At 38.8% G+C, this 15,538-nt stretch overlaps 1 protein-coding gene across 2 annotated transcripts in view; it reads right to left on the bottom strand.

Moving 5' to 3' along the window:
• Positions 1 to 421: 421 nt before the first annotated feature.
• Positions 422 to 15,538, bottom strand: part of CDK6 (cyclin dependent kinase 6) — a 143,203-nt gene continuing 128,086 nt past the window's right edge. For both annotated transcript variants that reach the window (XM_083826929.1, XM_083826930.1), the window contains exon 8: positions 422 to 14,262. In XM_083826929.1, coding sequence (XP_083683055.1) covers positions 14,116 to 14,262 — 147 coding nt within the window. In that variant the 3' untranslated portion in view covers positions 422 to 14,115. The remainder of the gene's footprint in view (positions 14,263 to 15,538) is intronic.

Below are 15,538 nucleotides of genomic sequence, written 5' to 3'. Positions count from 1 at the left end.
GGATTGAGTAACATTCGGGAAAAATAAAGCATTTCATGAATGACTGAGAGCCACCACTGCTTAATTAAAGCACAATTTTCCTAGCAAAGTTAGTCTAAAAAAAGAAGATTTCAGTAAAGACAGACAGTGCTGAACTGAATAGCCTTCACAGCAATTGCAACAATTTAACACCTTTGACAGAAAAAGTGAACACTTAATTTTTTTTTATGGAATTCATCCTAGGGAAGCAAGAAAAGAATTCAGAAATGAGGACAAACGAGATAACATTTTTTATAAAACTAAAGGTGTATCGTGGGATGCTTGAAAGGGTGTGAATGTGCTTATGTTTGTGTGTCTGGTTTTGTGTGTATGTTTGTTTATTTTCTGTAATACCCAGGGTGTTGAGAAAAACACTTGTAAACAGAAAAACTATAAAACAGCATTGCTATTTTTCTGTCTTTAATATACAATACTTACTGCATCTGTATTCATTTTACATTTTTAGATAAAAGAAAAATATAGCTCGAAAAGTGAAGTAAACTTCAGGAAAGCAGTTTTAAATACAAAACAAATTTCTTGCCTTTTTACTTTCCAATAATTTGGGAACAACTAAAAAGAACCTGACACCGTGAACATTTTTATTATATCGATTTTCATACTGAACCCTCAGCACCCAACAATAAATACACAACTTTGCTTCTCTTGCACTGCCAGCAGCAAAACGTTCAGTTCCAAAGGACTGTAATTCTGATATAATACAACATTGATAACCTTCTGTGTGCCTTAATTTAATTTTGCTGTATTGACACATGAGTAGTTCTGCAGTCCACCATCTTTACAAACTTGTAAAAGCTAAAGAATATGTTATATGGTAAGGTGCATGCTTGAAAGAGTATGCTCCGATGAACTTCAATGCAGTCGATGTAAAGTAGCCCCAGCTGAGGGTGTTCCTAAAGAAGAAAGCCTCATAGGGTGAAATTTGGGACACAGAGCAGGCATGCAGTTAGATCAAAGGGCTTTGTCTGAAAGCTTGCAAAGAGAGCTCTAGAGTTTCCAAAGTGTTTGCATTATTTCCCAGCCATTCTGTACAGCAGAAACATAGTTTTCCCAATGCGTATACGGTAATCAGCAGCTGTGCAAGAAGAGGAGAGAGGCTGCAAGATTTCATGTACAGCAATGGTGCAATATTTTTATATACCACAGTTTGCATGTTGTAGCCCCTTGATGTAATATGTATGAGCAAAAGGTAAACCAGCATATTTAAGTAACAATTCAAGAAATCACTGTTGCACTTTTATGTATCTCTGTAGGTCATACTATATTTCACACAGAGGTGATTTTAATGCTGAACAAAAAGAATGTAAAGAACACTGAATAGTAATTATTAAGCACACAGAATAAAAATAATGATGCACCTTTAAAAGAAACAGTAACACACGCACCTTTTCATGTTTGTACCCTGATTAAAAGAACATCTTGAATTTCAAGTATGAAGTGATACAGTGAAATCATGTCCCGTGAATAGGTATCAATGGTAGTCTAGGTAGTACAGTTTGCACTGTTAGGTAACTTGCCACCTTGCAAAATAAAATCCTACTGCATATGTAGGTAAAGTGACTTGAAATGCTAAAACTCTAGGTGCCAGCTGGTTCGCTGGTGTAAGCTGATACAATGCTGTAGAAGTCAACAGGACTATGCTGATTTTCACCAGCAAAGTATGTGATCTAAGGTGAATTAAGAAAAAAATATTTGAAACTGCTTTGCATGTTTCCCTTGAATAATCAAGTCCTAGACATCTCCAGAGCAAATGATATTACAAAAAGCAAAATCAAAAGAGCAAAAAAGAAGAAGCCAAACAGCATTAGATGCTGTTTTAACTTTTTGATTTTTTTTTTTTTTTTTTTTGTAAATCATACTGAGAAGTCAAGAAGTAAAGGCACCAAGGTGTATTTTGATTTCCTAATGGATGTTGGCCTGATGTAATATCAGTTAATAAAGTTACTCTGGAAGTGTCTCAGAAACTGTCCTTACTGTTCATAGTATTCCGTAAACCTGAAAGCACAAGTTTTAATAATGCCTTTTGTGACTGTAACATATCTTGCAGATTCTGAAACAAGAATCCCGTAAGGGTTACAAACAGGCTTAACTTTATACAGTTCTGTTAACTTCAGTGGAATTTGTAACATGTAAGTAAGGCACACATGGAGTGTCTGGAGCAGTGAGAAGTGAATCTTATTTCTGATACATTTCTGTACCAGCATCGTGCTTTTCTCCACATATCCCAATGCCACTAAGAAGTGCACTTCCGAACTTCTGTATACAAAAGTAATGAATAGGAATTTTGAGAGAAATAATGTTACTAGAGTTAAGATTTTTTGTCACGCATTACCATTTATATAGTACTCTTGCTGATTTACTAAGCTTAAATATCTTTATATAGACCTGAGCTGCCTGATGCTGAAATTTGTAGACTTGAAGGGTCAAATACTTGGTTTAATTTAACTGTAGTCAGTGGAGTTACAATGAGAGTAAATTATACTAAATGATTTAAAATAGTTTGACACCCCAATCCTATTTCATGCAATTGTCCATGCACAAAAGAATATCTAAATTTGCTGCCTTTGTGCTTTTTTATAGCCAACCATCTTTTTTAAAGCCCAGATGGGCAATTTTATTGCTGCACAAAATGTACTTCAGTTACAAGATGCTACTCAAACATGGCCCCTGGTTTAAGTGTCTGGAATTGACAGATACCTGCTGGAACTGCTACAAACAAAATAAAGCCAAAGGCAGCCTATGTAATATTTTCTAATTTTAATTTTTCAGACAACATTCCCCCACTATTTGTAAAATTAGCTCTACAATAGCATTTCAAAGTAATCTGCTTAATCTTTTACATATTTAAACAAACAAAAAATACCCTAAAGCATAAAAAATACTACATCTGAACACACATACTATTCTAGTTGCAGAACTCAAGGTACAGTATGAAGCTTATTTAAATTTTTTTTTGACTGATCTAGCTTTCTGCCTCTCTATGAAACTAGCTTCACTTCAACAGCCAAAATGTATACTAAATGCAAATAAACAATTAAGCAGCAAGACTCGACACATTTTTTGGCAACTAACCTTTTCACAGGACTAGTGTGTTTTCATAAGAAATAATATACTGAATTATAATAGCAATAATTTAGGTTAATGTCAAATAACTCACAGATAAATGCGTCCACATCTTCAATAAACACTGACCCCATTTCTGGGTGTCTTGGTGCTGTTATTAACCATGTGTCCCCACAACTACAACCGATCACTAAACGAAAGCCTTTTTCTGCAAATACTGTTGTGAGCAACTCTAGTCATATGAGTAGCCCCTCTCAGCTCTGTGGGACTGCTCGGGTGAGGCACCATATTCACGTCTTTGCATACTCAGGCTTTCGGACTGAAGAGTATCAAGCTGGTGAGGAACATACACTCTTACACAGAAAGTAGAAGACAGACATACAGACGAAAGCTCTCTGTGGTGCTTTCAGGAGTTATAATATAAACATTTCCAAAGTTTACCGTTCAACTCCTAAGACATCATTTTGAAGGTATAATTTCTCTTTAACTAGAGCATTCAAAGACATTATACTTTTAAAGCTGTTCAAAGTAATGCAGCTAAATATTACATGAAAAATAAAACCCATACAAGATTCAATGGCAGAAGTAGACCACTTAAATGAGTTGGAATGAAATGGACCATAAATACATTAATCTGAATGCTTGAAAAGAATTTACAGAGGACTTAAATACTGGAAAGGAAAGAATAAATGGGTGCCTGTGGGCTTGCTTTCAGTGCCAAAAACATAGAGCTTTGTGTAGAAAAGAGATTCTATCAGAAAAATAAAAGGCGACTTTATATTTTCTCTTTCTTAAGTATTTTAAAATGAGCTTCTTGCTATAACAGAAGTGGCTGCTTTGCCTGTAAAAGACTGCACGGCTAAGATTCCTTGAGACTTGTTTAGACCCTTTTCCATGGGAACTGGCTCTCATTCCTTACCAAAAAGCACTGCTGTAAGGTAAACTTCTTTAGCCCACATTGTCGTGACTATATGTGGGTTGTGGGAGGGAAGTTCGATCTTTAGGAAAAGAGATTTTGAACACTGCAGAGAATGACAGCAAGGTTATTAAGTGGTGCTGAATATAAGGAAGGTGTCACAGATACTGGGTTTTATTTGCTGGAATCTAAACTGAGACAATTGATACATTTAATACCAACCACCAGAGAATGATCCAGATTTTTAGACAGTGCTGACCTACTCTGGTTTTGATCTAGTAATCTAGAGTAATGCTTTTCTATTCAACTTATTATGCACAACAGGAAGGGCAATGGAGGTGGTGGAGGTGAATCACAACAAAAGAAAACAGCTGGAAAACCACTGGGTTGACATATAGGGCGAAAAAGGAAAGGACGGAGCAACCTCTGCAGTCCCTGCTGCTCACAGTTCTACTTCTATCCATTCAGCCTCTAATCTCATAACGCTGCAGCTCTTCTATTATGTTACAATAGGTATCTTCAGTTCAAAATGTGCATGGCAATCAGTACTTCGGATAAGCCCATTGCCACTGAGCTTGTATAAACCACCTTGTAGAGCAATGCATCTGCAAACTTCCTGCCAGCATCCAAAGTCTGATGTACTTTTCATTGTAGTCCCAACCCATAGTTACACCCACCCTTTGTTGCAAGGGGCTCCAAGATAAAGTCCCTGCAAAAAATCCTGATGGATTTTGGGTCTTGCTGCAAAAGGATTGCAAAGCACTTTAACTAGCAGGCTGTAGACCCAGGCTTTATTTTGAACTCTGAAGGGTGGCTGTTGGAGATACGTCATCATCCACCTGGAGTAAAGCACTTTGTCCTTTCCCACCATATGCCCAGAGTTCACAGTCATCCTTTAGGAAGGTAAGAGAGGTCTCCTAGGGGAGTTCTTAACTCTACCACTGTTTAAAACGCAAAAATGTCCACTGTTATAGAAACAGTAAGCATACTATCCCCTCCAGATCCTGTAAACACTTTTTCTCAGGAGAATATATTGGGGTCATGGTCTGACTGTGCCTAGTACTTGTGGCAAGGCTCTGTACTCATATCTGCCATAGCATGAGCAAAGGAATGAGCTTGATTGCCTGCATGCACCCATGCCGTCTTGAAAGTTGTGGACCCTCATACAGGGAAGGTCTTTCTCCTAGGTGCTGTGACTCATGCTGGGAGAAGACATCTCCCTGGGAACAGTGATCTCTGGGAAGAAGGGGAAAGGGGTGAGCAGAAGGAGGCTGGCATTGTTAGTCTTGTATGTATCCTTTAAAAACTTCATGTAACAGAAGAATCACTGGCTGCTCTTGTAAACATACACAGACAGTTGTCCAGCCATCTTCTATACTTACTAAATAATCTTATGAATCCAAAATAGTTTTGGCTGATCAAACACATTATGTTCAATCTAATCTACACCTGCTCATGTCTTTGCTTGAGCCAAAGAGTGTCAAAATAACAAACACTTTGCCATATTCTTCTGTATCAACTCTCAACTAATAAGAAGCAAGGGAAAATGAGAGAAGACATCACTCTCTGCCTGCAAACTTGGGGGCTGCAGAATCACAAGGTAGTAATTTAGCTCACAGTTTTTGAGTGGCTGAGCAAGGTCAGCTACAAGTGATAGGTGACCAAGTGTTGCCACAGTAAGAAGAAGCAGGGTGTTGAAAGGCTGTTGAGGACTAGGATCTCCAGGTATACTTTTGGTGTTACAGTAGGATGATCTGGAATAAGGAAAGGAGTCGATAAGCTGCTGGGTGATCTACCACTATATATATATATCACCAATGCCAGAGAAGTACAGTGTAGAATTAAAGGCTTCCTATTCCTAGAACTGCAAAATTTGTCTCTGTGCCAAGCCTAGTTGCTCATATTTAATGGAAGGACCAAAATAAGCCGCTCTGTGCTATCACTTGCCATGTCACCCATACACATGAACTGAACCTACACAGACCTTGTACTCCCTATTTCTGTGCTGCCTATTTCTGGAGGCGGCACAACAATAGTTAACGGTAGCTCTGAGGCTGGCACAGCAGCTTGGAAAGCTCCATTCCTGCTGTACAACCGATGAAAAGACTCCCTTTTCCCTGGCAGACGGTTCTGCAGCATCACTTACACTGGGTGTCTAACAGGCTCTCAGACTTGCTCCTGCAAGGCAGTGAACCACCTGGACTGATCCAGCCAAATCTGCGTGTGGATAATCTCATTAAAATCCAAGTGCTCAAACACATGCCATTTTGGATTGGCAAAGAATTTTCAATTTGCTGCAGGAGTCAGCTTGTAATGCACAATGATACTTCACGCTACTGGGTGCCCTTAGTGATACATTCTTCATGTCTGCAGCTGAACTACAGGCTGTGTCTGTATGGCCAGATTAGTCTGCTCTCAAGCTGTCTCAACAGCCTTTTTTTTTTTTAATATATCTACATAGAAAAATCTCTCACTTACACAAAATCTGATTTAAAAAATACAGCTGTTGCTGTCTTGAAAAACTGCACCAGCACTCATGACTTGAGTTAGCACATTAAGGATCTGGAGCTAAAATCCCGTGCAAGAGCATTGCTTTATCATCTTAGGCCTCTGAAAGTGAATGACAGGAGAAAACAAAAAAACATGGAAAAAAGTCGTCCCCCTACACTTATACATAACTTTTCCACATATTCAAATTCACTTTCCCAAATTGTCCTGAATTCTCCTATCTCTACCCATTTTTCCTATCTTTGCAGCACTTTGCAATTTTCCTCTCTCGTCTAGATACTCAAAATAGATCCTAACATTCAAGAACATAAACAAACAAATAGTCCCACAAAGGTTTATAAAAGGAAGAAAGGTCACTAGAAAATGGTAGCTGCCTCCTACCATTAATGCATGGCAGGAACATACAGCAGAACACAGCTTAATTCTGCATCTACAGGAACAGCACACTGTGCAGCTCAGAGTGCTGGGCATAGCCAGCAGCAGTAACAAGTGTTGGGAAGATTAATAACATTATATATGATTAGGGTAGGGCTGACGATTTAATAACATGTCAAATGTATGAAGCATGGAATAAGAGGAAAGGTTGCATATTACAGTCTGTTAATTACAATCTCTTCAGAAGCAATTGCATGAAGGAAGCTGACAATCAAATATTTGTGAAAATTCATTTTCCATTTAGTGGCAAAGACAGTGCTGCTTGGCTGGGCTTAACATGAGCATGTCAATGGGAGCAAGTATCAGTGTAAACATTAGAAAATTTGCCTGGCATCTGGTTGGGTTTAAGGTGCAGAAAGCTAAATAGTGTGGATGCAAATATAGCACGCTCAAAAATGGACAGTGAGCTTGAGAGCTTTACAGCATATCTGTGTATACATCACCAAAGTAAACATTACCTGCTTTCCCTTCTCCTTTCAAATAGTATAGGTAGCTTTAGTGCAAATGAACATTAAAATGCTAATTAGAATAAGTTCATACCTGGATTCTTCCTTAAAACCCTATCAACTTTGAGAAGTCAGTGAAAGAGTATCAGTTTCAATGCATATTTAATACACATTGTTTGTATTTACATTTCTCACTTTATAAATACTCCCCTTTTCCCTTATCCCAGAAGTACCTTCCCAATAGTTCCTTGGAATCTTTTTTTTTTTGTTTCATCTTTACTAATGTCAGTTTTTTTAAAGGCAGTATCTTTTGTCTGATCTTCTCTGGAAACAATCTACTCTACCGTGATCACCAAGTATCAAAATAGCCATATCAGAATCTCTTGCTTTCTGTACCCATGCAAGATAAACACACAACATTTACTATACCTAAAAGAATGATATTTAGCTAGTTTCTGCAAGCACTTAATGAGCCATTTTTGTGCACACTATTCCTAAGTGTATTTTATGGTTCTTCTGTCATGTATATACTGCATATCTGTATGCAATATATGTGAAGCTTCAGACTAAAGGGAATAAATAACACTTGCCAAAAGTATAATTGTCAGTTCATATGTCCACATCTTTCTCATTTCAATGGCTTAGTTCATTTAAATCAATGAAAAAGCTTATTGTTTTACAGAAGTTACTGGGATTTGATGGCTACTGATTTGGTCCAGAAACTGGAATTATATTACAGGCATTATTTAACAATTCACAAAACAAAGAGATAAAATAAATAGCTCACAGATAGAATTCCTATTTGAGTTGCACAGCTTGTTAAATTGTTCAAATTGTAGTCATACTTTTGCACACCTCAACTGTATTTGCAAACATTAAAAAAATGGATATGATAATGAAACCTGGTAGGTATCATTAGGTGTATAAAATCCCACTTACTTTTCTAGAGATTGTTTCTGAATTTTTTCCTCATGGAAATTATCTGTATAACTCTAATACTTAGCAATCAAAAAGAAGTGATAGCTTATGAACAGTCAGTTACTGAAGATTTCAGTATATAACGTGCTATTTTCTGTGAATTTAAAAATAAATTTCTTAATTTTTCTCCCACAATTGCAGTTTGGAAAAACATTTTTTTTCCTAATATGCTAATGTCAACAAAATCACACATTAAGAGAAGAGTGAAATCCTGTTAACATCAAGAAAGCTCTTCTTATTTAGAAGCAGTTTTGAGGCAATACAATAAATACATTAGTTTCCTAAGCTTCTGATCAGTTCAAGCTTCAAGCATAAAACAACAGATCACTCTAATAGTCTAGTATCTTCTAATTCACATTGTACATAAAAATCCATCTATTCCTGAAACTATTGCATAAGAAAAAAATACTAACAAAGTGGTTCTATAAAACAGAGTTCTTAGAAGAAACTTCCTCATTATTCAGCTGTGTATTATACATGGCACATAATTAATTTATGTTGACTTTTAAACCAAACCGTGTGGTTTATGATTCATAAACATATTTAACAACTGATGTGTTTTCAGTTGTGAGTCAGATAAGTGCTCAAGTTTGTTGGCTGAAGGACCAAACCAGCATGTTTTCTCTGTATTTTCCATAATAAAATTGGCCGGGTGGCCAAGAAGGCCAACGGCATCCTGGCTTGTGCCAGGAATAGCGTAGCCAGCAGGACCAGGGAGGTGATCGTCCCCCTGCACTCAGCTCTGGTGAGGCCGCACCTCAAGTACTGCGTTCACCTTTGGGCCCCTCACTACAAGAAGGACATCGAGGCCCTGGAGCATGTCCAGAGAAGGACTACGAAGCTGGTGAAGGGCCTGGAGCACAAGTCCTGTGAGGGGCAGCTGAGGGAACTGGGGTTGTTTAGTCTGGAGAAAAGGAGGCCCAGGGGAGACCTTCTTGGTCTCTACAACTGCCTGAAAGGAAGGTGTGGGGAGCTGGGGGTCGGCCTCTTCTCACAGGTAGCTAGTGATAGAACTAGAGGGAATGGCTGCAAGTTGCGCCAGGGGAGGTTGCGGTTGGAAATTAGGAGACATTTCTTCTCAGAAAGAGCAGTCAGGCATTGGAACGGGTGTTCAAGGAAAGGTTGGATGTGGTGCTTAGGGACATGGTTTAGTGGGTGGTATCGGTGGTAGGGTTGGACCAGATGATCTTGAAGGTCTTTTCCAACCTTAATGATTCTGTGATTCTAATATCAGAGAGAATTATCCCTTTGTATGATAAAACGTGCTTCTCAAAGACAGTGAGTGAACTTGTGAAAAGTAGCATGGCACAGTATTTCCGTCTTATTCTCCAAAATGACCTTCAAGTATGAAAACCATGTAAAAGTTACATTGCTGGATACCATCCCTCATGCAGGACATGCTCAAATACCATAACTTGCTGTTTTCTTGCATGTGAAAGGCTCTATACATGTAGCACCAAATTTCAAAGTTTTGCAAACATGATATCCTAATTTTTTGGTCTGTTTTAACAGAGAAACAAGAGGGAAAGGTACTCTTAACGTCTCCCACAGTAGACTAATGTGCTGAAAAAACAATGGAGTGTGGGCACAGCCTACACAGAAATATGCACAAAGCCTATTTTTAGAATTTTACTTGTCACACAGAAGACAACACAGGTGTACACAAAACTAAGGTTAAGCGAGGAGGTGCACAAAGAGATTCTTTTTAAATCATCCCTTCTGGGCTGACGGACTAAAATAAGCAACACTCAGTAACAGGGGCATAGGGACACTGGCACTGTGTAGCTATTGAAAATTTGTAAGAATCTTGTTGGAAATAGCACCTTCAAGTGTCACTGAAATCTGGTTTCCATATGGGTGCTGAGAGAGAGGAACTGGAGAGCTAGACTGAGTGTGGGGACTGGGTGAAGAGAGAAAGCGGCTGCTCCAGGCATATTGCTATGGCTCAGCACTTAGCACTTCACTACCTGGCTTTGGTGATGTTTTTCCTTGGCTATTGGGTCTGCTTTTCCTGCAGAATTATGTAGCAGTGACAAAAAAAAAAAACGTTTGTTGGAGATGGAAATTGCTCCTTCTGTTACTCAGAACATCCTGTTGTCTAGTGAGTAGAGCACAGAGTCTGCTTGTGGGTGTTTTAGGAGCTAAGCAACTAACCCTACTTTTAATATATTTTTTGCCAGTGTTTTTCAGCTGCTGTTGAACCAGTCCTCTAGAACATATACGTACGGGCATAGTTATTGTGAAGAACTGCACTCAAAAGTGTTATTTAAAGGGTGTACGAAGAGTTGTCATCTCAGTCTGGAATATCTGTGAAAAGGAGCAATTTTTTCACATGTATAATTCCTACATCCTACACATACAGCAGTAATGAGTACAGAAACTTCAAGACTACAGCTATACCAGTGAAATAAAAAGAGCAAGGGCATGGCTTGAGTAGTCCCACAGCTGTCTCTGTACTGTCTCATTATTAGCATGATTCCCAGCATGCTTTCAGCCAGTGCCAGCACTTTGCCCAGCCAGGGAACAGGACTCCTCAGTTTACTAGTGTAAGTGAAGCCTCATGGCTTGGCAGGGAAAATGGGAATCAGATGAAGCCTAAGGCATGTCAGAGAGGACTACTGGAATTTCTTCCTGAAAAGATTTTGAAAAGGAGGTCATTTGAAAAGTCCTTATGCCTTTGAATCCAGTCCCTTGCTACCACAAGGGAAAAAAAGATCTTTACCCTAACCCTGTCGAGACAGATTTCCTTTTTTCTTGCTGCCATTCCCACTGGAAGGATGTCGCAGAACCAAAAATTAATGCAACCTCTTCCAATCTTTCTCCTGAATACTCCCACTTATAACCTGATCCTATATTAGACAACATACAGCACCACGTTGCAGAGGCTCTGCTTCTGATTCCATAGGCCAGCTCCTGCTTTTCTCTGCTGCTCTCTTGAGCTCTACTTCCGATACCATGCATTGGTAAATTCTGCTCCAGTAGTTTACTTTCTTGCAATTTCCATATTCTCGTTAGTTCTTGGGCCCACACTAAGCAACCTTTGGCTTAAAGTGTTCACTTCCCTCTTTTTGTTTCACCCTAATAATTTGCTTACAATCAGAAATCTCTCTCTCTCTCTCTCTCTCTCTCACACACACGCACACACAAACACACACATTTTTACCCTATGTTAGCTCTTGGAGAGCTCTGGGAAAGTTCCCTGACAGCTGCTGGAAAGCCACACCAGCTGAATGCCCTGATATAACATGTACGATAGCTTGGTGGCAGGTAAAATCCAGAATATTTTAAAAAGTGCTAAACCATGTAGAAAACTTTTCTATTTGTTGCTCTGGCAAGAATCTCCTAAACGTTGGCTCTGTTTGTTCTAATTAGTGTTTTAAAATTGTTATAAAAAATTCATTCTGGCCTATCTTTTCCCATGAATGTCAAAAACCTATTCACACTCGGGTCCATCGAACCATGTAGGAATAGGGCTGGTTCAACACCAGTGCAGTGGGTTTGCCGTTCTCTTCGGGTGTAGGAGAGGAGAGAACGACAGAAACGAGGCCAAGATTAGAGGAGTTAGCTGCTGTGACTGCTCCCTGGCCTTCAGCTTGCCACTTGCAGAGCTTCCAAAATTCTTGTGCTATGCATCTGTATTATCTCTGTGTGTGGATGCCTCGTACACACTCTTGCCAGGCCTAATTTGCAACTTGCCTGTTCATGCCGGTAGGTTTCGAGTATGTATCATTCTGGGCATGAAGGAAAGCACAGGCCAATGCATGCATGCATGCATGCAAGTGGTCCATTTAAAACCTCTTCTATTTGAATAATTTAACCATAAGTCGCATGGTTAAGCGTCTAACAGTAAAGAAAAGCTTTATCCAAGAGACCGGTAAGATCTACTCACTCTCTTAGCAATGGACCATGTCCCAGACAGTGCAGATACCTGAAACAGAGTTAACAGTGAAGTCCACCACAACAGCCAGTATGTCACAGGTCTGAGAAGCCTGCCAGGGAGACAGCTACAGGTTCCCTTGCCAGATCCGGAAAAAATACATTGCTCAACTCAGTGCTCAGGACCTGCTTCTGCCAAGCATGCTGTGAGGAAGGGTATGACGCTGGCTCAGTAGCTAGACAAGATGAAGTAGAGATGAAGAAGACAGTAGCCTAACGGACTATCATAGGAGTAAGCAAAGTTAGCTGCCTCACTTATCATCAGTTATACTGCAATAGTGTGTATTTATATATTCATGGTAAGGGCTAACTCGGACCAATTTTCCCCCCAAGTCATATCCAGGTAAATGCACTGAATTCATGCTAGGGAACAGCTTTTATGGATTCAAAATACTTCTTTTTTTTTCCCAGTACAGTATTAAAAAAATAAAAGTTTCTTTTTAAAATACTGAAAATATATTTTAGTTAAGGTAAAAGTACTAAATATAAAAAAAATTAATGTAATATTTAATATAACTGTGCTATAAAGACACGTGAATTGCTCAGTTATTTTGACATTCAATAATGGCACATTAGCCCTAGCGGAGAAGCATGTGCCAGTATACCCACATGGTGGTTTAGGAGAGAAGCTCATGCATTTCTGCATAGAAAACAAGTCTTCTTAATAAATGACATCTGAGAGATTTTGTGACAGTAACGTTCATGCACTTGTGATGCATGGGGGGTGTTGCAGGTAAGGCAGCGCAGTACACAGCATGCAATTCAGCACAAATAAACACCTGTACTTCTTTACAGGTATAGGATTCTCTGCTTCTAATCTGGAAATATTTTGTCTGTGTTCCTTTTCAGCTGATAATGAGAACAAGTTCAAGGCACAAACCTGTATTCATTTTCATTGGCTCTGCTCATGTCTTTGAGCTGCATATCAGAAAATTCAGAACGAGATAGAGAAAATGTGCCTGCAGCTGTTTCCAGGAAGGAATGATGGGTTAGATGATCGGCTAGAATGTGCATGTATTCCAACATAAACTATGTGGAAATTGAATGGATCTTTAAGAATGGGATCCTGTAAGTTTCTTTAAAAGACTTGCTTTTGAAACATGCACACAAACTTAACTGGATAGTAACTTGTTTGTGTATGAAAAAAACTAAAAGTTGAGACATTTATTATGATCACCATCATCACTATTATTTTTATAGAGCAATTAAATGATAAAATAATCCATCCAAGTTTTCAACTGGGGAAGCACCTGCATATATTCTACGATGCACAGTAACTGGATGTATTAATGTAGGTATCAGTTAACTGCAGGTTGCAGAGATCTGATATTTCAATGCCATTCTTTAAATATCACTTTAAGAGATCACATAATAATAATAATAAAAGTACCAAATCATGCTTCAGCAGCTAGAGAGAGAGATTGCATCATGTTTTGGCAGTGACTTGATCATCCTACTCCACACTGGCAGCATTCAATATTAAAATGATAAAATGGCAGCAAAACTGGTCAGCAGCTTCTCTTCGTCTGGAGTTTTCCCAGGTAGATAAACAAAACAAAAACAAAACAAACATAAAGCTGCAATGGGAGCAGGTCAAAACCCTGTTCCTTGCATCGCTCTGATGAAAGTAAACTAGATTGGTTTCCTTGGATAAGCACATCACAATCCCGAAATAAAAGATAGGTGTTTAAAACCTCCAAATAATGATCTTCACTCGAACAGCTATGTGGTTTATATGGGTCAGTGGCCTTGTCAGCTACATGTCTTGTTCATTTATAGATTCATCTTCAGTCAGCATTATGATGCATTCACCTCACTGGAGTTTTGGCTGGATGACATGTGGGAGTCCAGATTCTCCTTGCATTTCTCCAGATCATGGAAATATGGGTGAGACAGGGCAACATAGGCAGATATTCTCTTGGCTGGATTGAACGCTAAGCATTTCTGTAAGTATGAAAAGAAGTTGATTTTAACTACAATGTAAAGTTATAATTGCAAACATTGCAAGTCACTGTCAATTACTTATGCATGTCACTGTCAATTTATGATCAGTATGAGACACAACAGGGTCACAGTGGTTGCTGCATGATAAGATGGTCATGCATATCAAAACAAGCGGTCGGGTTACAGTATAGCATCCTCAAAGCTAATAGAAAACACCAAGTTAGAAAATTAAGATATTCATAGTTTAGGCAATCCCAGAATTCAGATTTTCTTGAATTCAGATGCACAGGATATGTGTCTCACAGACTGCAGGGAGCAACTATTCATGAATGGCTTTTGAACCCCCCCAGTATTCAACATACTCACCTTTTGTGGGTATAACCCACAGACTGTGTTATAAGGTTTATGTTCATTCCTAAGCTCAACGTTTCTATAGGTGTTGGGTCTTTGACTTCATACCCTTTGTATGTTAATGTTTTGTGTTTGCTTTCCTAGATCTTTTGGAAAAACAAAAACAAAACCAGAACATTTCCATTATGCTGAAATAAAAGAAAAATTCAAGAAACATTCAAAATTCTTCAATGCCAGTCTGTAAGTGTGCTGAAAGCTCTGCTCCTCATGCTGGTCAGTACTATTGTCTCCTTATATTTTTCACTGACTTCATGTTACAGTATTGTTGTTTTGTAATTTAGTTATCTGAGTTTTAACTGTTTGTTTATTCTGTGTCTGTTTAGGATCTGGCATGCTGCAGTCTTGGACTCTTGCAGTGACTTTTAATAACTAAATATCCACATGACTTATTGCTGAGGTGAAACTTTTAGATCATGGCTTTCTGCCACAATAATGACATCAGCAGGTCTGGTCAGTGTGTCAAACACTCCCAGAGAGATACATCCTTTGGGAAGGAATTAGGGGATTTCACTTTTTGTAGGTAACAGGAGCAATGACAACCTTAAACTGCATTTCATTCAGTCATTTCAGAGCTGTGCTAAAGTGATGACAGATCTTAAAATTAAATGTTTTCTGCCTTGTTCCAACCCCTGCCTGCTTGTTCCAGATACATTTTTGTTCCCTGCTTTTCATTCTAATTCCACTGTTTATGTTCAGGTGATGGTAGACTCCCATTCTAAGGTCCCCTCCTAAAAGCTTTCATATCCTCCCACTGGAAATTCTCCCTTTCCATCCTAGCTGTACTTTGCTTGCCGTCTTTCAAGATCCGTATCCCTGCCTTTGTCCAGCCAGCTCAGAAATCTCCCCATAGTCTTATGTTTTATAC

The sequence above is a fragment of the Anser anser genome (assembly GCF_964211835.1).
Source record: "Anser anser genome assembly, chromosome: 2".
NCBI lineage: Eukaryota > Metazoa > Chordata > Aves > Anseriformes > Anatidae > Anser > Anser anser.
The sequence above is the reverse complement of the archived record's forward strand: the minus strand, read 5'-3'. Positions and strand labels throughout refer to the sequence as shown.